At 48.7% G+C, this 20,252-nt stretch overlaps 1 protein-coding gene across 4 annotated transcripts in view; it reads right to left on the bottom strand.

Moving 5' to 3' along the window:
- Positions 1-20,252, bottom strand: part of VWA5B1 (von Willebrand factor A domain containing 5B1) — a 76,332-nt gene that overhangs the window by 9,199 nt on the left and 46,881 nt on the right. For all 4 annotated transcript variants that reach the window (XM_037730449.1, XM_017506352.2, XM_017506368.2 and 1 more), the window contains exons 10-18: positions 19,356-19,558; positions 18,756-18,870; positions 16,845-17,030; positions 13,295-13,478; positions 11,934-12,124; positions 6,828-7,029; positions 6,037-6,351; positions 3,917-4,063; positions 1,106-1,234 (exon numbers count right to left, since the gene is read on the bottom strand). In XM_037730449.1, the coding sequence (XP_037586377.1) occupies positions 1,106-1,234; positions 3,917-4,063; positions 6,037-6,351; positions 6,828-7,029; positions 11,934-12,124; positions 13,295-13,478; positions 16,845-17,030; positions 18,756-18,870; positions 19,356-19,558 (1,672 nt within the window). The remainder of the gene's footprint in view (positions 1-1,105; positions 1,235-3,916; positions 4,064-6,036; positions 6,352-6,827; positions 7,030-11,933; positions 12,125-13,294; positions 13,479-16,844; positions 17,031-18,755; positions 18,871-19,355; positions 19,559-20,252) is intronic.

The raw sequence follows: 20,252 nt of genomic DNA, 5'->3' as shown, positions 1-20,252 counted from the left end.
GAAGGGAGGGAAGGAAAGGAAGGAAGGAAGGGAAGGAAGGAAGGAAGGATGGAAGGAAGGAAGGGGGGAGGGAGGGAAGGGAGGGAAGGAAGGAAGGGGGGGAGGAAGGGGGGGAGGGAGGGAGGGAGGGAAGGAAGGGAAGGAAGGAAGGAAGGATGGAAGAAAATAAAGGATTTATGATTTTGATGGAAGCCCTGGGCCACCGAAAGCTAAGCTTTGGAGAAAGGAAGGTATAGATCGGCAATTTCCCGAAGACTGGAAGCTCAGCTTGGCTCTGGGATGGAGCTGGTTCTCCTGGGATTTAGAGGCCAAAGAGACCAAGAAGTTGGCAGAACGCTTTGATTCTGAAGAGTTCCTCACACTGTGTTCTGTTTTTGTTTTTGTTTTAAAACCCATCAATGTCTGTGAGCACTTTCTAGGACCTGGAATAAAAGCTTCTTATGGTCTGGGTGGCTGGGCTCGTGGCCAGGTGGGACCTCTGATGTCTTCACCCTGCACAGCAAAAGGCGGGAGATCCTCACTGTGCATGTGAGGGTACCTAGAAAGGGGTTAGGATGAGTACAGCAGTGAGGCTGTCTTTAGAGAGACAGAAAGACACATCCATGCAGGACACAGAGGGTTAAAGCCATCCTCGGAACTAGTGCAAGGTCAAGAAAGGTCAAATGCTGGCTCTTCAAGGAGCAAGCTGCAGGCACAATGAAACCAGGTGACGGCTCAAAGGAGGCTGCTGGGAATCCTGAAAGAAACAGATGGTGGGACCCAAGCAGATGGGACTGCCTCTTCGTTCTTCGCTTTTTCCCTTGTTTATTAAGTTTCCTGGCAGTTGGTGCCTCGGAGGACTCAGAGGCTGGAGGCAGGGTCAGCAGACCTTGGAAGGGGAGGGGAGGCGGTGCCACTCCCTGGCAAAGAGAGAGCTGTGTCAGTGGTGGTGTGCTGGGGTCCTACTGAGCCCCTCTGTGCCTCTTAGGCCTCAGGGAGCCTGGCTCAGCCCAGGGCCTGCCTAAGCCCGCAGTGCAGACTCAGAGAGAGGCCCTGGGGCCTTGGACAGGAGGATGCGGTAACCTCAGGGGCCCAGGCTTCCGAAAGTGCCCGAGGTGGCTCTTACTTAGGGTCTGAAATTTGCCATCTCCTGCGGCCGAGTCTTTTCCAAGCATGGTCTGCGACCGTCTGAAGCCAGAAGAGGTGCCCCTCCACTGCTGGATCAGGGTCCGAGAGCTCACCATCCACGGATCTCCTTCACGGAAGACAAAGGGAAGCGGGTGGTTGGGTACAAATGTGCCAGTCCTTGGCCTCTCCCCCAAGGCTGACAGGAATGATTCTGTCTTCAATCTCTCAATTATCCAAAGGCAGGAAGGCATTATACAAGGTAAGACCATGAACTTTAGAGTCAGAAAGACCCAGTGTGAGGCCTAGCCCCATCTGTTTCCAGCTGGATGGGTGCAGACCCCACTGAGCCACGGTCTGCTTATCTGGAAAACGGGGATAATGATATCTACCTTGCCGGGTTGATACTATGAGAGAATGTTCAAGAAGCCACAATGTTTTCTAGGAAGTTAAAAGCCCAGTTTTCTCAGGAACACTCTGTTCTTCTCTGTTTACTGTCTCAGAGACCCATGTCCCAACTCATTGCAATCCTACTTTTAAGAATTAATTAACCCTGAGGAGATAACCAGACAGATGCACAGAGATCTTACCCCTCCCACAGGGCAGGCCCCTTCAATCCCAGGGCATCACCAAGAGGGGTGGATGGAAAAGAGATGACGTGGCAGCACCTTGGGCTGTGCAGGGTGGCTCATGTCTGTAATGTAAGCACTTCAGGAGGCTGAGATGGGAGGATCACTTGAGCCCAGGAGTTCAAGATCAGACTGGGTAACATATCGAGACCCTATCTCTACAAAAAAAATTTAAAAATTAGGTGGGTGTGGTAGCGCGTGCCTGTAGTCCCAGCTACTTGGGAGGCTGAGGTGGGAGGATCACTTGAGCCCAAGAGTTCAAGATTGCAGTGAGCTGTGGTTGTGCCACTGCACTCTAAGCTGGGCAACAGAGCAAAACTCCCTCAAAGAAAGAAGAAGAAGAAGTTACAACATTCTAAAGTATGTTTTAGGGAACTCCTCCATTCTCAGAGAACGCTAGTCTATAAGTTTTCCCTTAAAAATTAGAGTTGTTTGGGGAATAAGTTTTGGAGAAGCTGCATACTGTAGCCCATTCTCTGAGCCTCTTGATGTATATTAACATATTAAAGGCTCTGAGAAGTTCTGCAGTAAAGAAAGCTTTTCGGCTTTATCTAATCCAGTGGTTCTTAACTGTATTTCCTAATCTGGTATTCTCTATTTTTATTCTGGATGGCTATTCATAGGACATGAAACTAGAGTTCTAGTTTCTTGGAACACAGTTGGGGAAGTGCTGATCCAGCTCTTAGGGGTCTCTGGGACTTTGGTTAAGATATGGGCCAGGTCCTTGACTTCCCTGGCTGTGGCTACAGATGCTAACAGGCTGGTCAGAGAAGGGTGGAAGGAATGGTCATCCTTGCAACATGAGTAAGGCAACAGCCTGATAAAATGGCCACTCCATTGCTTGAAATGACAGCAGTTGAGGAGGGTGGGATGGATAGCTGATCATTTTGATACCACAGATAAGAAAAGGGGAACAGGTATAATTAGGGAGGACATATTTTATTTCCAAACACAATGCTTTCTGGAGGTCGGCTTAAAAAAAAGAAAAGAGGGCAGGGGATGGGTGACCACAAACGACAGGGAAATGTAACTTAAAACAAAAAAAGCACAAATAGTTCATAAACACAAAAAGTATCTCAATAAAAAAAAAAACGACAAAAGAGAGCTTCTCTTCTCAAATATGGCAGTGTTTAGAAAGATAAACAATATTCAGTATTGGAGAGGATGGACATTGGAATAGTGTTTGGGGTGGTGAGGGGGCAGTTTGGTAACATACACGGAAATTTTAAATGGGCATCCTCTTGACACGGCAGTCCTACTTCTAAGAATTAATTAACCCTGAGGAGATAACCAGACAGATGCACAAAGATGTTCTTTACAGTATCATTTACAATAACCAAACGGGGAATAACCTAAAGGTCTAAATAGATTTTAAAAGGTTGCAATAAATTTTCGGAGGCAGTAGAAAGGAGTGGGAGAGAATGCATAATCCAGAGCCAGGGCAATGAATGTAAAGCCTGGCTCCAGCCCATCGTGGCTGTGAGACCTTAGGAAAGTGACTTCTGCCTCTGTTTTCCATCTCTAAAATGGGGATGATAAGTGTCTAGTTTGTAGAGCTGTTTTGAGGATTAAAGAATTGAAAATATATACAAAGTGCTTTGGAACACTAATTGGCTATTCTGAGGACGGCAGCTCCCTCTAGGGGAATATGCTACAGCTATTAAAATATATAGATTCAGTTCATGGAGTGACACTTTCTGCACTCATATTTTGTAAAATATAGCACATATTAGAATAATCCAATTCATGTAAAATGATCTGTCTTTTGATTTCTCTACATGTTGATATCCATAGAAAGAAGTCTGGAAGGATGGTCACAATAAGCAAGTAACTAATATACACTCTTGGATGACTGTCCGTCTTAGTTATTTTTTAAATTTTATATCTTTTGATAGTTTGGAATTTTCTATAATGAGCACATATTGTCCCAATTGAAGAAATGCAATAAAAATCATTTTCATGTGGTAGAGAAAAGGGAGTGGGGTGATTTCACAGTTTCTGCAGAGCAGTGGGATGAGGCCCCGGGGCTCCCACTCCCCGGCAGCCAAATCATCCACTGGGGGTCTTTCTGCTTCTAGGCTCTGTCTCACACCCCTCCCTGTTGGTCTGTGGTCCTTTGTATCTCAGCCCCATCCCCCAGTCCACAGGGGCTGCTTGGCTCCCAGGAGTGCCCTGCCGCTCACCTGCCTTACCAGAGCTGGGGTACTCCACCATGGTGGGCAGGTACCTGCTCTTGCTCACATCCACAGGCACGAAGGCTGTGTATTTGCTGATGATGTTGCAGGCTTTGCTGGTGTGCACAGCGTTCACCTGGTAGCGGCGGTTGGACCCTGTGGAGGGAGAAACTGAGGTCACTGTGTGGACTCAGAAAGTCTTCCCTGACACAGAAGCGTTGGAAGCTAAAAGCGGGGCTCAACCAGTGGTCCCCATCTTTGGGGTTAAGTCTTTACAATCAAGAGTTTGCCAACTTGCTAACTATATATATATATTTTTTAAAACCACCATCATTTCACGTCATCATTTCACAAAATAAAGGATATTTTAATGTAAAAATGTAAGCCATTGTCTCAGAATAAAAGACAGATACTTCCTTTAAATAACCATAGTTTTATTTTTAAAAACACTCAACCCGGTATGTTGTCTGTATTTTGTACTTTAATTTTGCAGATGTCTAATGGGAACGTTGCTGTAAAACTTCATAGGTCCGCTGGCTGCGGAATGGGGACTACTGATCTGACCCATTTAACTGCTGAGGACATTGCAAATCAGAGGAGACTGGTGAGCTTAGGGTCACATAGCAAGTTAGGAATGGATCTGAGATCTGGACTCAGGGTGGCCTGACCCCAAAGCCCAATCCCTTCCCTTTGAACAGGTGAGCAGTGTTGGTGGCTTGCTGCCTCCAGAAGGCTGAGTGAGGAGCCAAGATGAAGGGTAGACAAGTGCTTTGTAAACTGTAAGGTGGAAGAAAGTAACACATACAATACAAAAATGCAAGTAAAATATAAACAAAATAATATTATTATAGAAATAAAGCAGAAACCCACAACAAAGAAATGATATAACCGTTCTCTATTTATATTTCTATTCTCCAAGTGTGTTCCATCAAGATCCCACCAGTCACTTTCTCAGTGAAGTCCGCCCCAATTCCTGTACTAAATTAGCTCCCCTACATCTCTGTTATACAATCTCTTGGATCCGTGTCTTTTTTCTTAATAGCACTTAGGACAAATGCACTCAATTAATTATCTGTGTAATGATTTGATTAATGCTGGCTTCCCTGCTAGTTTGTCAAGCACTCATGGGTAAGAAAGAGATGGAGATTGCTTTTTCACTGGGCTGTTCAGCTGCGTTTACCGGGCCCAGTGGGAACCTGGCCCCCACAGATCCACAGTAAATAAAGGCATGATGAGTGAGTGCGTGGAGCCCCTGGACTGGGGGCGCTGGGGAAAGGTGTGGGCTGTGGCCATTGTTCTGTGTCTGGAGCCCTACAGGGGTTGCTGCAGGAGAGAAGCACTAGGAAATGCGGGGCCCGTAGGAGAGAGGAATGAGGCGGGAGAGAAGAGGAGGGATCACTGCATGGGGGTGGAAGAGCCCAGGGATGGGGAGAGGGTCACTTACTCGGAGGCAGGGGGAAGAGGGTGGATCTTGGAGGGAATGGAATGGAGCCCTGGGCTGTGAGTGTGTAGGTTGGTAGGTGGGTGTGACGGGAAGGGCGATTGTGAGTGAGGGAAGGCACCTGCAGGCTGCGGTGTGAGGTGGAGTGGGGGAACAGTGGGCTGTGGGGAGACGAAGGGGGCTAGAGCCAGAGAATAGGTGCTGATCCTGGGGCGGGGGTAGGGAATGAGCCAAGGCACTGAGCACAATGGGGAGGGGGCGGGGCCTGGAGGCCGGGTAGGCGAGTGGGTGGGACAGTGGGCGGGGCTGTGAGGAGGGGCGGGTCCTGGGGGAAGTGGGCGGGCACAGGGTGGGGGCCGGGACAGGGAAGGAGGTGGGACGACCATGGAGGTGGGGACGGGCCATGGCAGGGGGTAAGGGGTGGGCGGGCCACAGGGGATGGGCAGGGCACTGGGAACGGCTGTGATGAGGGGATGGGGCGAGAGTGGGGCCCGGGGCGGGGAAGGAGGTGGGAGGGTCATAGGGAGAGTGGGCGGAGCACTGGGCGGGGCTGTGAGGAGAGGGTGGGGCAGGACCCAGGAAGGAGGTGGGCGGACTACGGGGGGCTGGAAGGATCACGAGGGGTGGGTGAGGAAGGGGGCGCGGCTGTAGGGGGGCGGGTCTTCTGGAGGCGGCCCGCGGCGCTCACCAATCTCTATCTCGCCCTCGCGTTCCGCCAGCTGTTCGAAGTCGCGGATGATGGCGCGGGCAGCCAGGTGGTGGAAGGTCTCGCCCCACAGGTCGGCATCGCGCGCGCTGCTCTGCTCCGGGCTGGGGGACCCCAGCTCGAAGCTCACCTCCCACTGCAGGCGTTTGCTGTCGCGCAGGCCTTTGACCAGAGCCTTGCCGACTACCGGGCCCGGGGTGGCGGGCCTGCTGGGACTGGCTTGCTCCTGGGACTCGGCTGGGGGCTCCCAGTCCGAGGACAGCTCTCTTTCGAAGACAGAGGGGTGATGGGACGGCTCTGCGGGCAGAGGGACAAGAGGGCCAAGCGCTGACCTGGGGGACAGACGGCCAACTCCCAGGGAACATCATCCCTCCCCAGGGAGCAGATACTCCTAAGCAAGTACAACCCCCTCCATCTCCCCAGGGAACAGACAACTCCAACTCCTTTCCGAGGACAGCTGGGGGTGAGGGTGGCATGGGCTTGTCCCCAGGGAGGACAGATCCACCTCCCAGGAGGCCAATGGCTGAGGGGGCCAGACAGGATGGGGTGGGACAGGGGCACAGAGAACGGAGCTGCAGCCTTACAGGCCACCCAAGAACCAGGGTGATTGGGGAAGCGTGGGATTGGTGAGGTCCTCAGAAAGGGGTGAGCCGCAGCAGACCCCAAGGGGACAGACCCAGGCATCTGCCCTGTGGGCCTGCCATCTGAAGTTGAACCACAGCCAAGGATTCTTCCCTGTCCCCAGTCAGGTCCTGAACCCTGTGGTCACTTACCCAGATCTCCCGGGCTTTGGCTGTTAGAGGCAGCCTTCAGGCTGGACCCAGGATCCTGCTCCCTCACAGGGCTCCAGGCCTGGGTCTCTTGGCCCCCGGTCAGGAAGGGCTGGCAGCCTTGGGGCAGCAGAGAGGGTCTTCGGGCCCCTGGACCACGGAGCTTGGGGCCCTGGTTCAGGTCCTGACCACTGTTCAGTAAGGGCTAGGGATAGAAGAGGAGAATGGGAGGAGGAGGAGGGGGAGAAGGAGGGGGAGGGGGAGGGGAAGGGGACAGAGCTCCTGGTGGCTGGACACTCCTTCCTTCTGCCCCCACCCCCCGCCCTCCCGCCACCACCAGCTCTCACCTGGGGCACGGCAGCTCCTTCTGGGCACTGCCCCTCCAGTACTCAGGGACACATGACCTAGTGTCCATTACTCATGAGAAACATCAACAGTAATAATCCTAAGCCGTGGATAAACTCCAAACCATGGAAAGCCATGGAAAATCACACACCATGGATAATTCTAAACCCACTTTTTTCTTCTTGCCATAAAGTTTAAACTTTTTTTGTGTATAGTTAAAATTATCAACCTTTTTTCCTTATGTCTTCCCATATGCCATACTTAAAAGGTCTTTCTCACTCAAAAAATATTCTAGAATTTTTGGGATTTCATTTTGTTTGTTTGTGTGTTTAAATCTTTGATTTACATGAAATTTGTTTTGGACTAAGGAGAAAGGAATCCGCTTTTTCTTGATTTTCCAAATGGTACCAATCTCACCATTTACTGAATGTGGTTTTTCCATCTGAATCCCTGCAGTTTAGTCAGTTTCCTACCTCTATCCCAACAAAGCTTTCATGCACAGTTGGTTTTATTTATGGACTTTCTGTTCTGTTTTGTTGATTTAATCTATCTATTCTTGTGCTGGTACAAACAGACATGAAAAGGCAAGGGATAAATGGAGAAATACATTTGTCATAGACATAACAAAGATCATTTTCAAGAAGCTTTTATAAATCACTGGGGGAAAAGACAAACTTTTTTTTTTTTTGAGCTGGAGTCTCGCTCTGTTGCCAGGCTGGAGTGCAGTGGCACAGTCTCAGCTCACTGCAACCTCCGCTTCCCAGGTTCAAGCGATTCTCCTGCTTCAGCCTCCTGAGTAGCTGGGACTACAGACACGCACCACCGTGCCCAGCTAATTTTTGTATTTTTAGTAGAGATGGGGTTTCACAATGTTGGCCAGGATGACCTCAATCTGTTGACCTCATGACCTGCCCGCCTCGGACTCCCAAAGTGCTGGGATTACAGGCATGAGCCACCATGCCTGGCCGAAAAGACAAACTTAATAGAATAATGTGTTAAGGGTATTTGCAGGCACTTTATAGCAAAGTATCAAATAAACCCATGAAAAAATGCTCAGTCTCATGAAAACTTTAAGCAATGTAAATTAAAACAAGTTTATGACTTTTTTCCATCTTGCAGATTGGCAAATATTTAAATGTTTGATGGCACACCTGTGGTCAATGGAAAGACAGAGTCTTTCATGGACTGTCAGTGCTAACGTAAGTGGGTACACAGTTGTAGGAGAACAATTTAGCAATGTGCTCTCAATGGAAATGCACAAGCCCTTTGGATCTGGCAATTCCACTTTCAGGAATTTGATCTTGTGAAAATACACAGGAGCGCAACAATTGATATGCAAGTACTGTTTGTTGCGGTATTGTTTGTAAAAGTAAAAATCTGGAAACTGTCGAAATCAGTTGGGGTTGGCATCAGTCGAAGTTGGCAAATAAGTTCTGGTATAGCCCATGCAATGGAAGGTCACACAGCATTGAAAATAAAGAAGTAGCTTTCTTCATGCCAAAGTGAAAAGATGTCCAAGATAAAATTTATTTTAAAATAGCAAATTATGATTGTTCTGTATCTTCATTGTGGCGATGATTACATGACCATATACGTTTGTCAAGTCTCAGAACTGTTCACCAAAAAGGGTAATTAAATTCACTTTTTAAATAAATATAGTGCACTGTTATTTATTTTTGAAAAGTGAATTTAAAAGACCTTAGAAAAGTAAGTTGGAGAGCAGCTTGTATATGTGATTATCAAAAATACACACATGTACTGTGTATGTGTTTTTATGTGTCATATTAATATTTCTAGAAGGAAACACTCAAAACTAAGTGGGTCTGGGAACAGGGAAGGGGGGCTTTTATTTGTACTTTATACCTGACTGAATTGTTTGAGTATTTTTCTTGCAAACACTGAGTATATACCGCTTTTGTAATTGAAGAATATTAAATTAATTAAAAACGAATTTCGAGCCTCTGGGACCATATACATCCCCTGGCAGGGGGAGGGGCTGAGGAAGTAAAGTCACTGTCAGGTGCAACAGAGTCTTTTTGGCCAATGAACAGTTAACCATGGGGGCTTTTCCATCCCTATCAAGTATTTATTAGGAGGGGGACTGTGCCTCCCCGTTAAATGGGGGCTGCCTTTCTGTCTTTCTGAGCCAGAGGTCCTAGGAATGGTACAAGGATGTGGGAGAAGGAGGGGACTGGTCACTCCCAGGATGACCCCAGCCAGGGCTGCTAAGCCCCAGGGGATCCCTACCTTCCACTCCTTGCCCAAACACCAGGCTTCCCCTAGCCTTGCTTCACCATCAACACCACACCAGGTCACAGAGAGCAACTGAAGCTGGTAAGGTTTCCATAGCAACAGATGAGTCTAAGATCCAGGCTTTCACCCAGCCAGAGGGTGCATGGAGTGTGTGTGTGTGTGTATGTGTGTGCATATAGAAGTGTGTTGTGTGTGCATGCATAAGAGAGAATCAGGTTGGGGAAGAAGCCAGGCAGGATGGGGGTGAGAGATAAGCAGAGATGAGTCTCAATAGCTAAGGAGCATGCAGGAAAGAAGTAAAGGGGCACCAGCCTGTCCAGAGCTCTCACCAAGTAGCACTGCCAGCAAAGGATGGCTGCTGTGTGCCAGGTGCTGGGCCAGGCACTGCGTCTTTTATCAGCCAATGCCTGGAAGAGTCCTCCACTTAGAGTTGGCTCTCAATACCTATCTTTTGATGGATGGCAGCTCATCATGTGCCTGAGCTACTCTCCCCATTTGGTAGATGAGGCAGCTGGGGCTCGGAGAGTTGAGTGACATGTTTGAGGAACAGAGGCAGCCAGACGGCAGAGCCAGTTGCCTTCCGATTGCATCAAGTGGTCCCTCACTAAGGACAGAGAAGGACCCCCAGGGATAAGATGGCAGTGTCCCTACCCTTAGAGAATGGGCTTATGTGTAAGTGGAGGCAGGGAGGGATGGGGGTGGTGGTTAGAAGTGGGAGGGGGCATTCAGGGAGAGCGAAAGCCTGCTTTTATGGAACCACAGCCTTACAATGACAGATCTACATAAAGCCCATTCTTTTGTTTGTTTGTTTTGTTTGGGACAGGGTCTCTTTCTGTCACCCAGGCTGGAGTGCAGTGGTGCCGTCTCAGCTCACTGCAACCTCTGCCTCCTGGGCTCAAGTGATCTTCCTGCCTCAGCCTCCAGAGTAGCTGGGATTACAGGCATGTGTCACCACGCCCTGCTAATTTTTGTATTTTTTGTAGAGACAGGCTTTTGCCATGTTGCCCAGACTGGTCTGGAACTCCTGGGCTCAAGCAGTCTGCCTGCCTTGGCCTCCTAAAGTGCTGAGATTACAGGCATGAGGCACTGTGCCCGGCCAAGCCCATTCTTCATAAAATGGATTAAACCACAATTTGGTTTAGGACAATGGTGCTCATCCAGGCGATTGTGCTCCCCAGCGGACATTTGGCAATGTCTGCAAACATTTTTGGTTATCATGGTGCTGTTCCTGGCCTCTAGTGGGAAGAGGCCAGGGATGCCACCAAATGTTCCACAGCGCACAGAATTGCCCCTATGATATAAAATTATCATGTCCATGGTGCTGAGGCTGAGAGACCCTGGCCTGGCAGGACAGTGGGTGACCACTCCTACTGTGGCTTTCTAACTCTCAAATTCTCTCTGCTGCCAGGCATGGTGGCTCACCTCTGTAATCCCAGCACTTTGGGAGGCTGAGGCAGGCAGATCACTTGAACCTGGGAGTTCAAGACCAGCCTGGGCAATATGGCAAAACCCTGTCTTTACTAAAAATACAAAAATTAGGCCGGGCATGGTGGTTCATGCCTGTAATCCCAGCACTTTGGGAGGCTGAGGTGGACGGATCACCTGAGGCCAGGAGTTAGAGACCAGCCTGGCCAACATGGTGAAACCTTGTCTGTACCAAAAATAGAAAAATTAGCTGGGCATGGTGGCATGTGCCTGTAATCTCAGCTACTCAGGAGACTAAGGCAGGACAATCGCTTGAACCCAGGAGGCGGAGGTTACAGTGAGCTGAGATCGTGCCATTGTACTCCAGCCTGGGCAACAAGAGTGAAACTCCATCTCAAAAACAAAACACAAAAAAAAACCAAAACAAAAATTAGCCAGATGTGGTGGTGCATGCCTGTAATCCCAGCTACTTGGGAGACTGAGGCATGAGAATTGCTTGAACCCAGGAGGTGGAGGTTGCAGTGAGCAGAGATGGCACCACTGCACTCCAGCCTGGGCAACAGAGCAAGGTGCTATCTCAACAAACAAACAAACAAAAAAAACCTGTCTGCCCCTGGGATTTGTAGGAGGTGCAGTTCAATAGAGAGGGAATAAAAGGCTTTCAAGGCAGGGGGTCTTTCAAAGGTTAGGCAGGTTGCAATCCTCTGACTGGCTGTGTGACCCTGGATAAGTGCCCTACCTCTCTGGCCCTCAATTTCCACATCTGTATTGAGCCAAGGTAGGCCCCTAAGCTCTCTCCTTCCCCAGGGGTGCTATAAAGTCAAATGAAAGAGCGCATGGAAATGTTCCTTGTCAACTGGGCAGTGTGTGTACAGGGAACGAGTGAGCTTATTGACCGGCGGATGTCCTGATTTGGAAGATGTACTCAGAGGTTAGGCAGATGAAGGGCTAAGAAAGGAGAAAGGAAGTGACTCACTTAGCAGTGTAAGTTGTGGATGGCTCTGTCCTGTGGTTGAAGCAGGGGACACAGCTCTCCCCTGTCTGTCACCTTCCCCAGCTCCTCCCTAAACTGCCCTGCTTGGGTACCTGCAAATCAATCTGCCACCGCTGGACATCCAGGCTGGTCTGGTTGGTGAGGTCCTGCAGCCTGGCTTTCCGCAGTGGGTATCTCCTGGCAGCTGGCATGGGGTCACTCGCCGTGGTAGCCCTTGGGCGGGGCTTGGGATTGGTGATCTGGTTGGTGCTGTATGCCCTCCGTCGCTGGGAGAGGTTCAGATCTGGACAAGGATAGTGATGGGGAACTATCAGAGTGGGACAGCAGGGAAAGAGAGGGGCTTGCATCCCCCTTTCCTGTTTGGAAGCATCTCATGTTCTCCATCGCTTGCCTACTGAAGAATGTGCAGGTGCCTCCCCTGGCATCCAGAGCCTTGCCAGATCTGGCCCTAGCCTAGCTTCCCAGCTACTCCACCTGCTGCTTCTTTTAAAAGGTACAAAGTGCCTGGGTGTGATGGCTCACATCTCTGTAATCCCAGCTCTGTGGGAAGCCGAGGTGGGTGGATCATTTGAGGCCAGGAGTTCCAGACCAGCCTGGGCAACATGGTGAAACCCTATCTCTACAAAAAATACAAAAATTAGCCAGGCATGGTGGTGTGCACCTGTAGTCCCAGCTGTTAGGGAGGCTGAGGCAAGAGAATTGCTGGAACCCAAAAGGCAGAGGTTGCAGTGAACCAAGATCATGCCACTGCACTCCAGCCTGGGTGACAGGCCGAGACTCTGTCTCAAAAATAATAAAATAAAATAAAATAAAAGGTACAAAGTGGGCCAAACGCACTAGATCAGAAGCCAATTGTGTGTGTGCGTTCTAAGTGTCACACTCTCCACACTGCTGCTCAGGCAGTTCTGCTGCCTGGAACCTCCTCTCCCTTCCTGCCTCTAGGAAGCAGTCCCCTTGTGAAGTCTTTGTTGATATCCTCTAGCAGATGTGCTAATTTTTCCTGGGATTCCCATAGCTTGTTAAATTTTCTAGGGATCCCTGGCACCCTGTCATTCTGCTTTCTATCAGAGGTAGTGCCAGACGTGTCTCTCACTACATGGAAAGCTCTAGAAGGGCAGGGGACTTGCCCAGTCATCTTTGCTTCCCATGTTGCCCTCAGCCCCTAACCTTAGTAGGGAATTGGGTAAATACCCTTTGAATGGAAACTAACACCGTAATGAGGCTTCGGGTCAGAGAGATCTAGATTCTTTGTCTGTACTCTAGCTGTTTTGAGCTCTATGAGCTTAGCTAAGTTGCTTAAATTTTCCAAGTCTCAATTTCCTCATCTGTCAAATGAGTGTAACAGTGCCCACCTCTGCAGCTGCTAACTATTCAACGAGGTGGTTTTTACCAAGCGCTTAGCACATAGTGAGTGCTCAACGTCAGGTAGCAATCATTAGAGCAGTAGACCAACCGTGCTTGGCCGCGGAGTCTCTGCTGACCAGCCGGGCATCCTTGGCCTGCCCCAGGATGAAGGGTGCTCCCAAGTTCTTGGCACAGTCTCCACCTTCTGGTCCGGGTCCCTCATCCTGAGAGTGGTAGAAGACGGAGCTGCCAAATTCCTGAGAGTGCAGCATGCTGTACCGCTGCCTCTTGTCCTGGAGGGAGGTAGGGAAAACAGGGCTAGGAGTGAGGCTAGAGGTCAGGAACGTCTTCCACAGGGAGGAAGGGGTGTGAGCACAGGTGGTGGGGCCTTCATCTCCGAAGAATCAGCTCAATGGGAAAGCTTTTTGTTTGTTTAGGGTATTAAGATACTCTTCTGTTCAAGAGATGGTGAATGGAATTATCTTTTCATAACATTTAGGTTATGTTTTTAATTATTGACTTCATTAAAACATTTTTAAATGTAATTCTAAATGCCACTCCTGTTTCCAAATAGGTAACAAAAATTCACAAAATAAACCATCTGTTCCTCTCATTCTGTTGTCTGTGATATAAACATACAGCTGACTCTTGATCAACCTAAGTTTTAACTGCATGGGTCCATTTATACGTGGATTTTTTTCAATAAAAGTTAACACTGAGTGTCAGCTCCTCTTGTTCCCCGTCCACCTCCTCCACTTCTTCCCTCTGTCACCTCTGAGACAGCAAGACCAACCCCTCCTCCTCCACTACTCACTGTGAAGACAATGACAATGAAGACCTTGATGATGCACTTCCACTTAATGAATAGTAAATGTATTTTCTCTTCCTTATGATTTTCTTAAAAACATTTTATTTTCTCTAGCATACTTTATTGTAAGAATACAGCATACAATACATATAACCCACAAAATATGTGTTAATTGACTGTTTATGTTATCAATAAAGCATCCAGTCAACAGTAGGCTATTAGTAGTTAAGTTTTTAATGAGTCAAAAGTCGTACGTGAATTTTTGACTGCATGGGGGGGGTCGGTATCCCTAACTTCTGCATTGTTCAAGCAATGCGGAAGTTAGGGATACCGACCCCCCCATGTATAAATAACACATCAGCTTTTGGGGGTCATGTTTTGTTTTATTAAAAACCTCGCCAGACTACTTACACTTAGCAGTATCTTGAATTTTGCACTGAAAACATTTTGGAAATTCTGCATTTCCACTATTCTTTTGTTTGTTTGTTTAAAGATAGGGTCTCCACACTGCACCTGGGCTGGAGTGCGGCGGCACAGTCATAGCTCACTGCAGCCTCCACCTCCTGGTCTCGGGCAATCCTCCTGCCTCAGCTTCCAGAACAGTTGGGGCTACAAGCACGTGCCACTACGTCTGGCTAATTTTTTACATTTTTGTGTTTTGTAGAGAAGTGGTCTCCGTAGGTGGCCCAGGCTGGTCTTGAACTCCTGGCCTCAAGCCATCCTCCCACTTTGGCCTCCCAAAGTGCTGGGATTACAGGCGTGAGCCACTATGCCTGGCCCCAACCATTCTTTTTAGCATCTGACTACACAACATTTTACCGCCCCTTATTGTTAAGCGTTCATTTTGCGGCCATTCATTTTTGTCACCAAAAAAAAATGCTACAGTAAGTCCTGGGATATAAATCCATTACATTGCTTTTATTTTTATGGGATAGCCTCCTAGGAGTGGGATTTCTGGGTTGAAAAGTTTGTGTATCTCTAATTTTTCTTTTTGTCTTGGAGGCAGAGTCTTGCCCTGTCCCCCAGGCTGGAGTGCAGTGGCATGATCTTGGCTCACTGTAACCTCCACCTCCCAGGTTCAGGCGATTCTCATGCCTCAGCCTCCAGAGTAGCTGGGATTACAGGTGCCTGATGCCACACCCAGCTAATTTGTTTTTTTTTTTTTAGTAGAGGCAGGGTTTCACCATGTTGGCCAGGCTGGTCTCGAACTCCTGACCTCAGGTGATCCCTGCCTCAGCCTCCCAAAGTGCTGGGATTACAGGCTTTGCCCAGCCTATCTCTAATTTTATTAGTCATTTCTAGAGTGCTTTCAAGGAGGGCTGTGGCGAGTTATATTTATACCAACAATACGTGAAGATCCTCTTTATTCAATATCCCTACCAGTAGCAGGGCAAACTCTGCCTGTACTGAGTAAGAAAAGGAGAATGGATTTGATGACTGCATCCAGTCCCTTCTAGTAGAGGGTCTGCTGATGAACTCGTGCCTTCTAGACCTCCCAGGAAGGCCTGGACTGTGCAAGGACTTGGCCAGCATTTTGTTTAGCATTTTCTCCCTGCTGCTGAACACTCCACTCTCCACAACACATTAACCATCACCTTGATCACAGTTCTTAAAACATTTTATAACATTCAAAAATCTGGAGCTTTCACATAAAGTTCCAATTTCTCCTGAAAAATTAGACACACATTTAACATAGGGCTGTCATTTCTGCATGATGACACTTTGTTAGGGCTGTGTAGGGGCTGCCCAGTTTAGACGGTTTGCCAGTGTGCTAACCAGTTTGCCATATTCCTCACCAGTCCTTATTGCCTCTCCAACTGTGAGCTCAGCGGTAACTGCTATCCATCACAGCACTGGCCCCTTTTATTTTTATACCGAGTCCATTTCATTCATTCCACACCTGCCCAATGTCTCTAGACATTGAGTTTGTGACTTCTTTTTTAAAAAAAACAAGACAAGAAACACTTTAAAGTGGACAGACTTGTCAAAGAGGAAAGTTAGGTGAGGAAACAGCTTCTTTGGCAATCTCTCACATTTTAGCATGAATTTCACCTCCCTTTCTGAAATTCTTGGCTTTTAACCCACTTCTACCACCATGGACAAGCGAATCATCCAAGTAAAGAAATAAAAGACAAACTCATCTAAGAAGATATGAGCTGACTAGAGTGTGTGAAGGAAATCGAAGTGCATTTGTTCTTGAACTGAAGAACAAATCACTTAGGGGAGATGATGGAAAATGAAGTTTCCTGGGTTTTATCCTAGGGAATTCTTATTCAACAGACCTGGGTGGAAGCTAGGGATATGTATTTATTTATTTATTTTTTTTAAAGACAGAGTCTCACTGTGTCACCCGGGCTGGAGTGCAATGGCACGATCTTGGCTCACTGCAAACTCCGCCTCCCAGGTTCAAGTGATTCTCCTGCCTCAGACTCCTGAGTAGCTGGGATTCTAGGTGCCTGCCATCATGCTTGGCTAATTTTGTTGTATTTTTAGGAGACAATGGGGTTTCACCCTGTTGACCAGGCTGGTCTTAAGTTCCTGACCTCAAGCGATCTTCCTGTCTCGGCCTCCCACAGCTCTGCATTTTAAACAAGTTCTCCAAGTGGTTCTACTGCAGGGGCTCTTAAGAACCACATTTTTGGGATGGTGGCATCTACCTTAGCCATGTCACTGTAAGTGAATGCCTGTGGCCTGGCAACTGTAACCCTCAACTGGGTAAACTGTAAACCTACAACTGTAAACCCAGTTCCAATGAGTTTCTAGCTGCCACAAATAGTCTTTCCAGCTAAGGATGATTTGTAGGCATGGGTTCTGGACCCCCATGGACCCCTGGAGTTTCCAGGATACTTACAGATCTGGGATGAGAGATGTGTAAGGAAGCATCACAGACAATGCCATACCCCACCAGCCGTTCTCCAGGGAAGAGGGAGCTGGCACTGATGGGTGAGACCAGGACCTCAGTGGTCTTGGGGAAGACCCACTCCACAGTCACATCACTCAGGACTGGGGCCATGGCCTTCTTCAAGGACTTGACCATCTGTAGGGCAGGGTCAGAACACAGGTTGGGGGATGTGTGAGAAGAGATGTGTACAGAAGCCCACGTAAGTATGAGCTTAGTGGGCAGTAGGAGCAGGGAAGAAGGGACAGCAGGGCTTGTCAGTGAGCACACCTCACTTGCCCATCAGTGAGCACACCTCTGAGCTTCTTAGACTCCTAGAATGTCAGAGTTGGAGAGGATCTTTGCTGTCACCTTTTCTAAGCTTAGCATTTTTATTTTATTTTCTTTTCATTTTATTTTGAGACATAGTCTGGCTTTGTTGCCTAGGCTGGAGTGCAGTGGCATGATAGCTCACTGCAACCTCCACCTCTCAGGTTCAAGTGATTCTCCTGCCTCAGCCTCCTCAGTAGTAAGGACTACAGGCACCCACCACCACTCCTGCCTCATTTTTGTATTTTTAGTAGAGATGGGGTTTCACCAAATTGGCCAGGTTGGTCTCAAATTCCTGGCCTCAGGTCATCTACCTGCCTAGACTTCTCAAAGTACTGGGATTACAGGCATGATCCACTGTGCGCCTGGCCAGTTTAGCATTTTATAAATGAGAAAATCTGAGGCTCAAAGTAGGGCAGTGACTAGCCCAAGGGCACACAGGTTTGTGTCAGAGCATGGACTGAATAATGATCTTGAGCAAGTTCATTTGTCTCTCTGGGCCTTTATCCCCTTCTGTTAAAGTGGGAGGATGTAGTTGAAGGATTTGCCATACTGAATTTGAAGTATCTGCCATGTGGTGGGTGTTCAGTAAATGACAGCTATGGTCATCATCTAGACTGATTTCCTTGGATGTCCCGTACTGCAAACCTGGAGAAAATGACTTTAGAGCTGTAGCAATTATAGAGGTGAGCTTTCAAATCTCCCTTCAAGAAAGACCATGCCTCCTTCTTGCAAGAAATGCAGTTAAGTGACAGCTTCCAGATGCAGCACCCCAGCTTTTGAGCCAAGACCATATCTCTCCCTGGAAGCCCCCAGCCAATGATTCATCATGGCAGGGACACTAGAGCCCAGTCATTTAAGCATGTCGCAGACTTTGATGGGCAACCTTTGCTCCAGAGCTCCCCGCTGGATGGCTGAGACCTTGCCAGGGAGTCACAGTCTGAGGCCCTCTTGTCCAATTCTGCTCCCACTTTGCTTTCCCAGCTGTTGGATCGTCCTCTTGGCTTGAAGAGCTTTCTTCCTGCTTCCTCCTCTTCCACCTTTCATAGACACCATTCCCAATAAACCCCTTCACTCTTTACCCCAGCCCTGTCTCTGTTTACTGGACTGACAAGGGGATTTTCTAAGGGTTAGATTATTCATGTCAAATGTGCAGGACATGGAAGGAAGACTACGACCTCCTTTATTTCTGGCTTCTTTAGATTCTTCTGAGCCACCATTTGTCATCTTCAAGAATGTGGCCAGATACGGACCTCAAACACAACTCCAATCCATATAGGTGGCAGATTTCTCAAGAGCCTCATCCTGTCCAGCAGTGGATGGAGCGTGTGTCCAGTGGCTGGATACCAGGGGATCTGCATCCTGGCATTGCTTCAAGAGTTGCCTGGTCTGTGGCTTACAAGTCTCTTTGGTTTTCATCGGGGTGCAATGTGGCCCAGTGGAGAGCTCAGATTTGGGGTGACATCCCCAGTTTCACCACTGAGTTGCCATATGACTGGTATGGGCCTCTGAGGTTCCAGCATCAGAAGGGACGGTGGGCGTTCTGTTGCCTACCTTGGGTTGCAGCCGCTCTCCCTCCATCAGGAACTCAGCACTGCCCTTGGACACAGATGCCAGCCCTTTCACCAGTCTGTGGCAGACATTGGGTCCAATTCCAAAGCTATAGCACCTGAAGGAGGTGAGAAGAGAGGCTATTACGTCTCATCTTCTCTGCATCTTTGTCTCCTGATGGGGAAAGGGACATGGCATGACCCAGCAGGATCTTGGAGCTGGCCCTATCTTCAGGTAAAGGTAGAGGGAGAAGGAAGAGGGGCCATGAGGGGGCACCCACATTCACACCCATCGATTCACCCACAGACAGCCCATCAAGTCCCACTGAGCACAGAGTGGGAGCAGCCTCTCCCTTGGCTGTGGGACCTCTCCCTGGGTTGCTCTTAGGAGTCATGTGCAGAGGCATGGGTAGCTCACCCTTTCTGAACTTGAGAGGGAAAAAAGTGAACTTGAAATCAGCCCACACTATCTTGGAAGCAAAGTCCTATGGGAATTGTGGGGCCCGTCCTCTCCCTCTGGCATTTTCCATATTTCCCTTGGGCTCTGGTGCCCCAGCCCCGGCAGACTGGAGTCATGGAGCCTAGACCCGCAGCCTAGGCCGACCTGGTGGAGAAGGCGTGATTTCGCACCAGCTCCAGCACCTTCCCCGTGTTGTTGACAGCGCCGTCTGTGATCAGGAAGAGTAGCCGAGGGTGGCCTTGGTGCACTGGCTGCCTGATGACCCACTTGAGAGGGGAAAGGATGTTGGTGCCACCCATGTCGGCCTTCATTCTCTGGATGTTATCACAGGCCATGGCCAAACTCTCCTGCAGAGAAGCAGACAGTCCCCAGGGTCACCGTATGGCACAGAGACTCTAGACCACCCTGGGAAGAGGCCTTTGTTTCCCTAGATCTTCTTTAAACCTCACCAGAGTTGACCCATGCTCCCAATTTCATCCCCGCCCACTTATAGGAAGAATGGGTAGCCACTCATTTGGTGTCATCCTGCTCAACAGCACCCACTACCCGTGCCTGAAACGCCAAGCTGCTGTCCTTTCTGGGTTCCCCTTTAAAAATAGAAGCACTCCGGGAAGAGGTAGCACATGAAACCTCTGATTCTTCAGCATACATGAGGTTTCTTTTTCTGATGAGGGAGGTCGGTGGTGTGGTGGAAAGAACATCGGACTAGGAATCTTAAGATCTGAGTCCGGAGACTGACTCTGGCCCCAGCCCTCTATGACATTTTGAGAAAATCATTTCTCTAATCCCGGCTTCAGATTTCCTTGCTCCTGGACTAACTATGTGGGTCCCAACTGGCCAAGGATGGATGTCATTTGCAGCAAGAGTAGATTCCCACCGGACACGTTCACTTCCTCCTCCTGGTTCAGGGGGATTCTATTTCAACATCCACTCTTGGATGGGACTTAGAAGTAACAGCTTGTTTGGGAGGCTAAGGGGGGTGGATAACTTGAGGTCAGGAGTTCAAGACCAGCATGGCCAAAATGGTGAAACCCTGTCTCT

This window comes from Cebus imitator, unplaced genomic scaffold (genome assembly GCF_001604975.1).
Source record: "Cebus imitator isolate Cc_AM_T3 unplaced genomic scaffold, Cebus_imitator-1.0 Scaffold15, whole genome shotgun sequence".
NCBI lineage: Eukaryota > Metazoa > Chordata > Mammalia > Primates > Cebidae > Cebus > Cebus imitator.
Note: the sequence above shows the minus strand (reverse complement) of the source record. Positions and strands in the feature narration are given on the sequence as shown.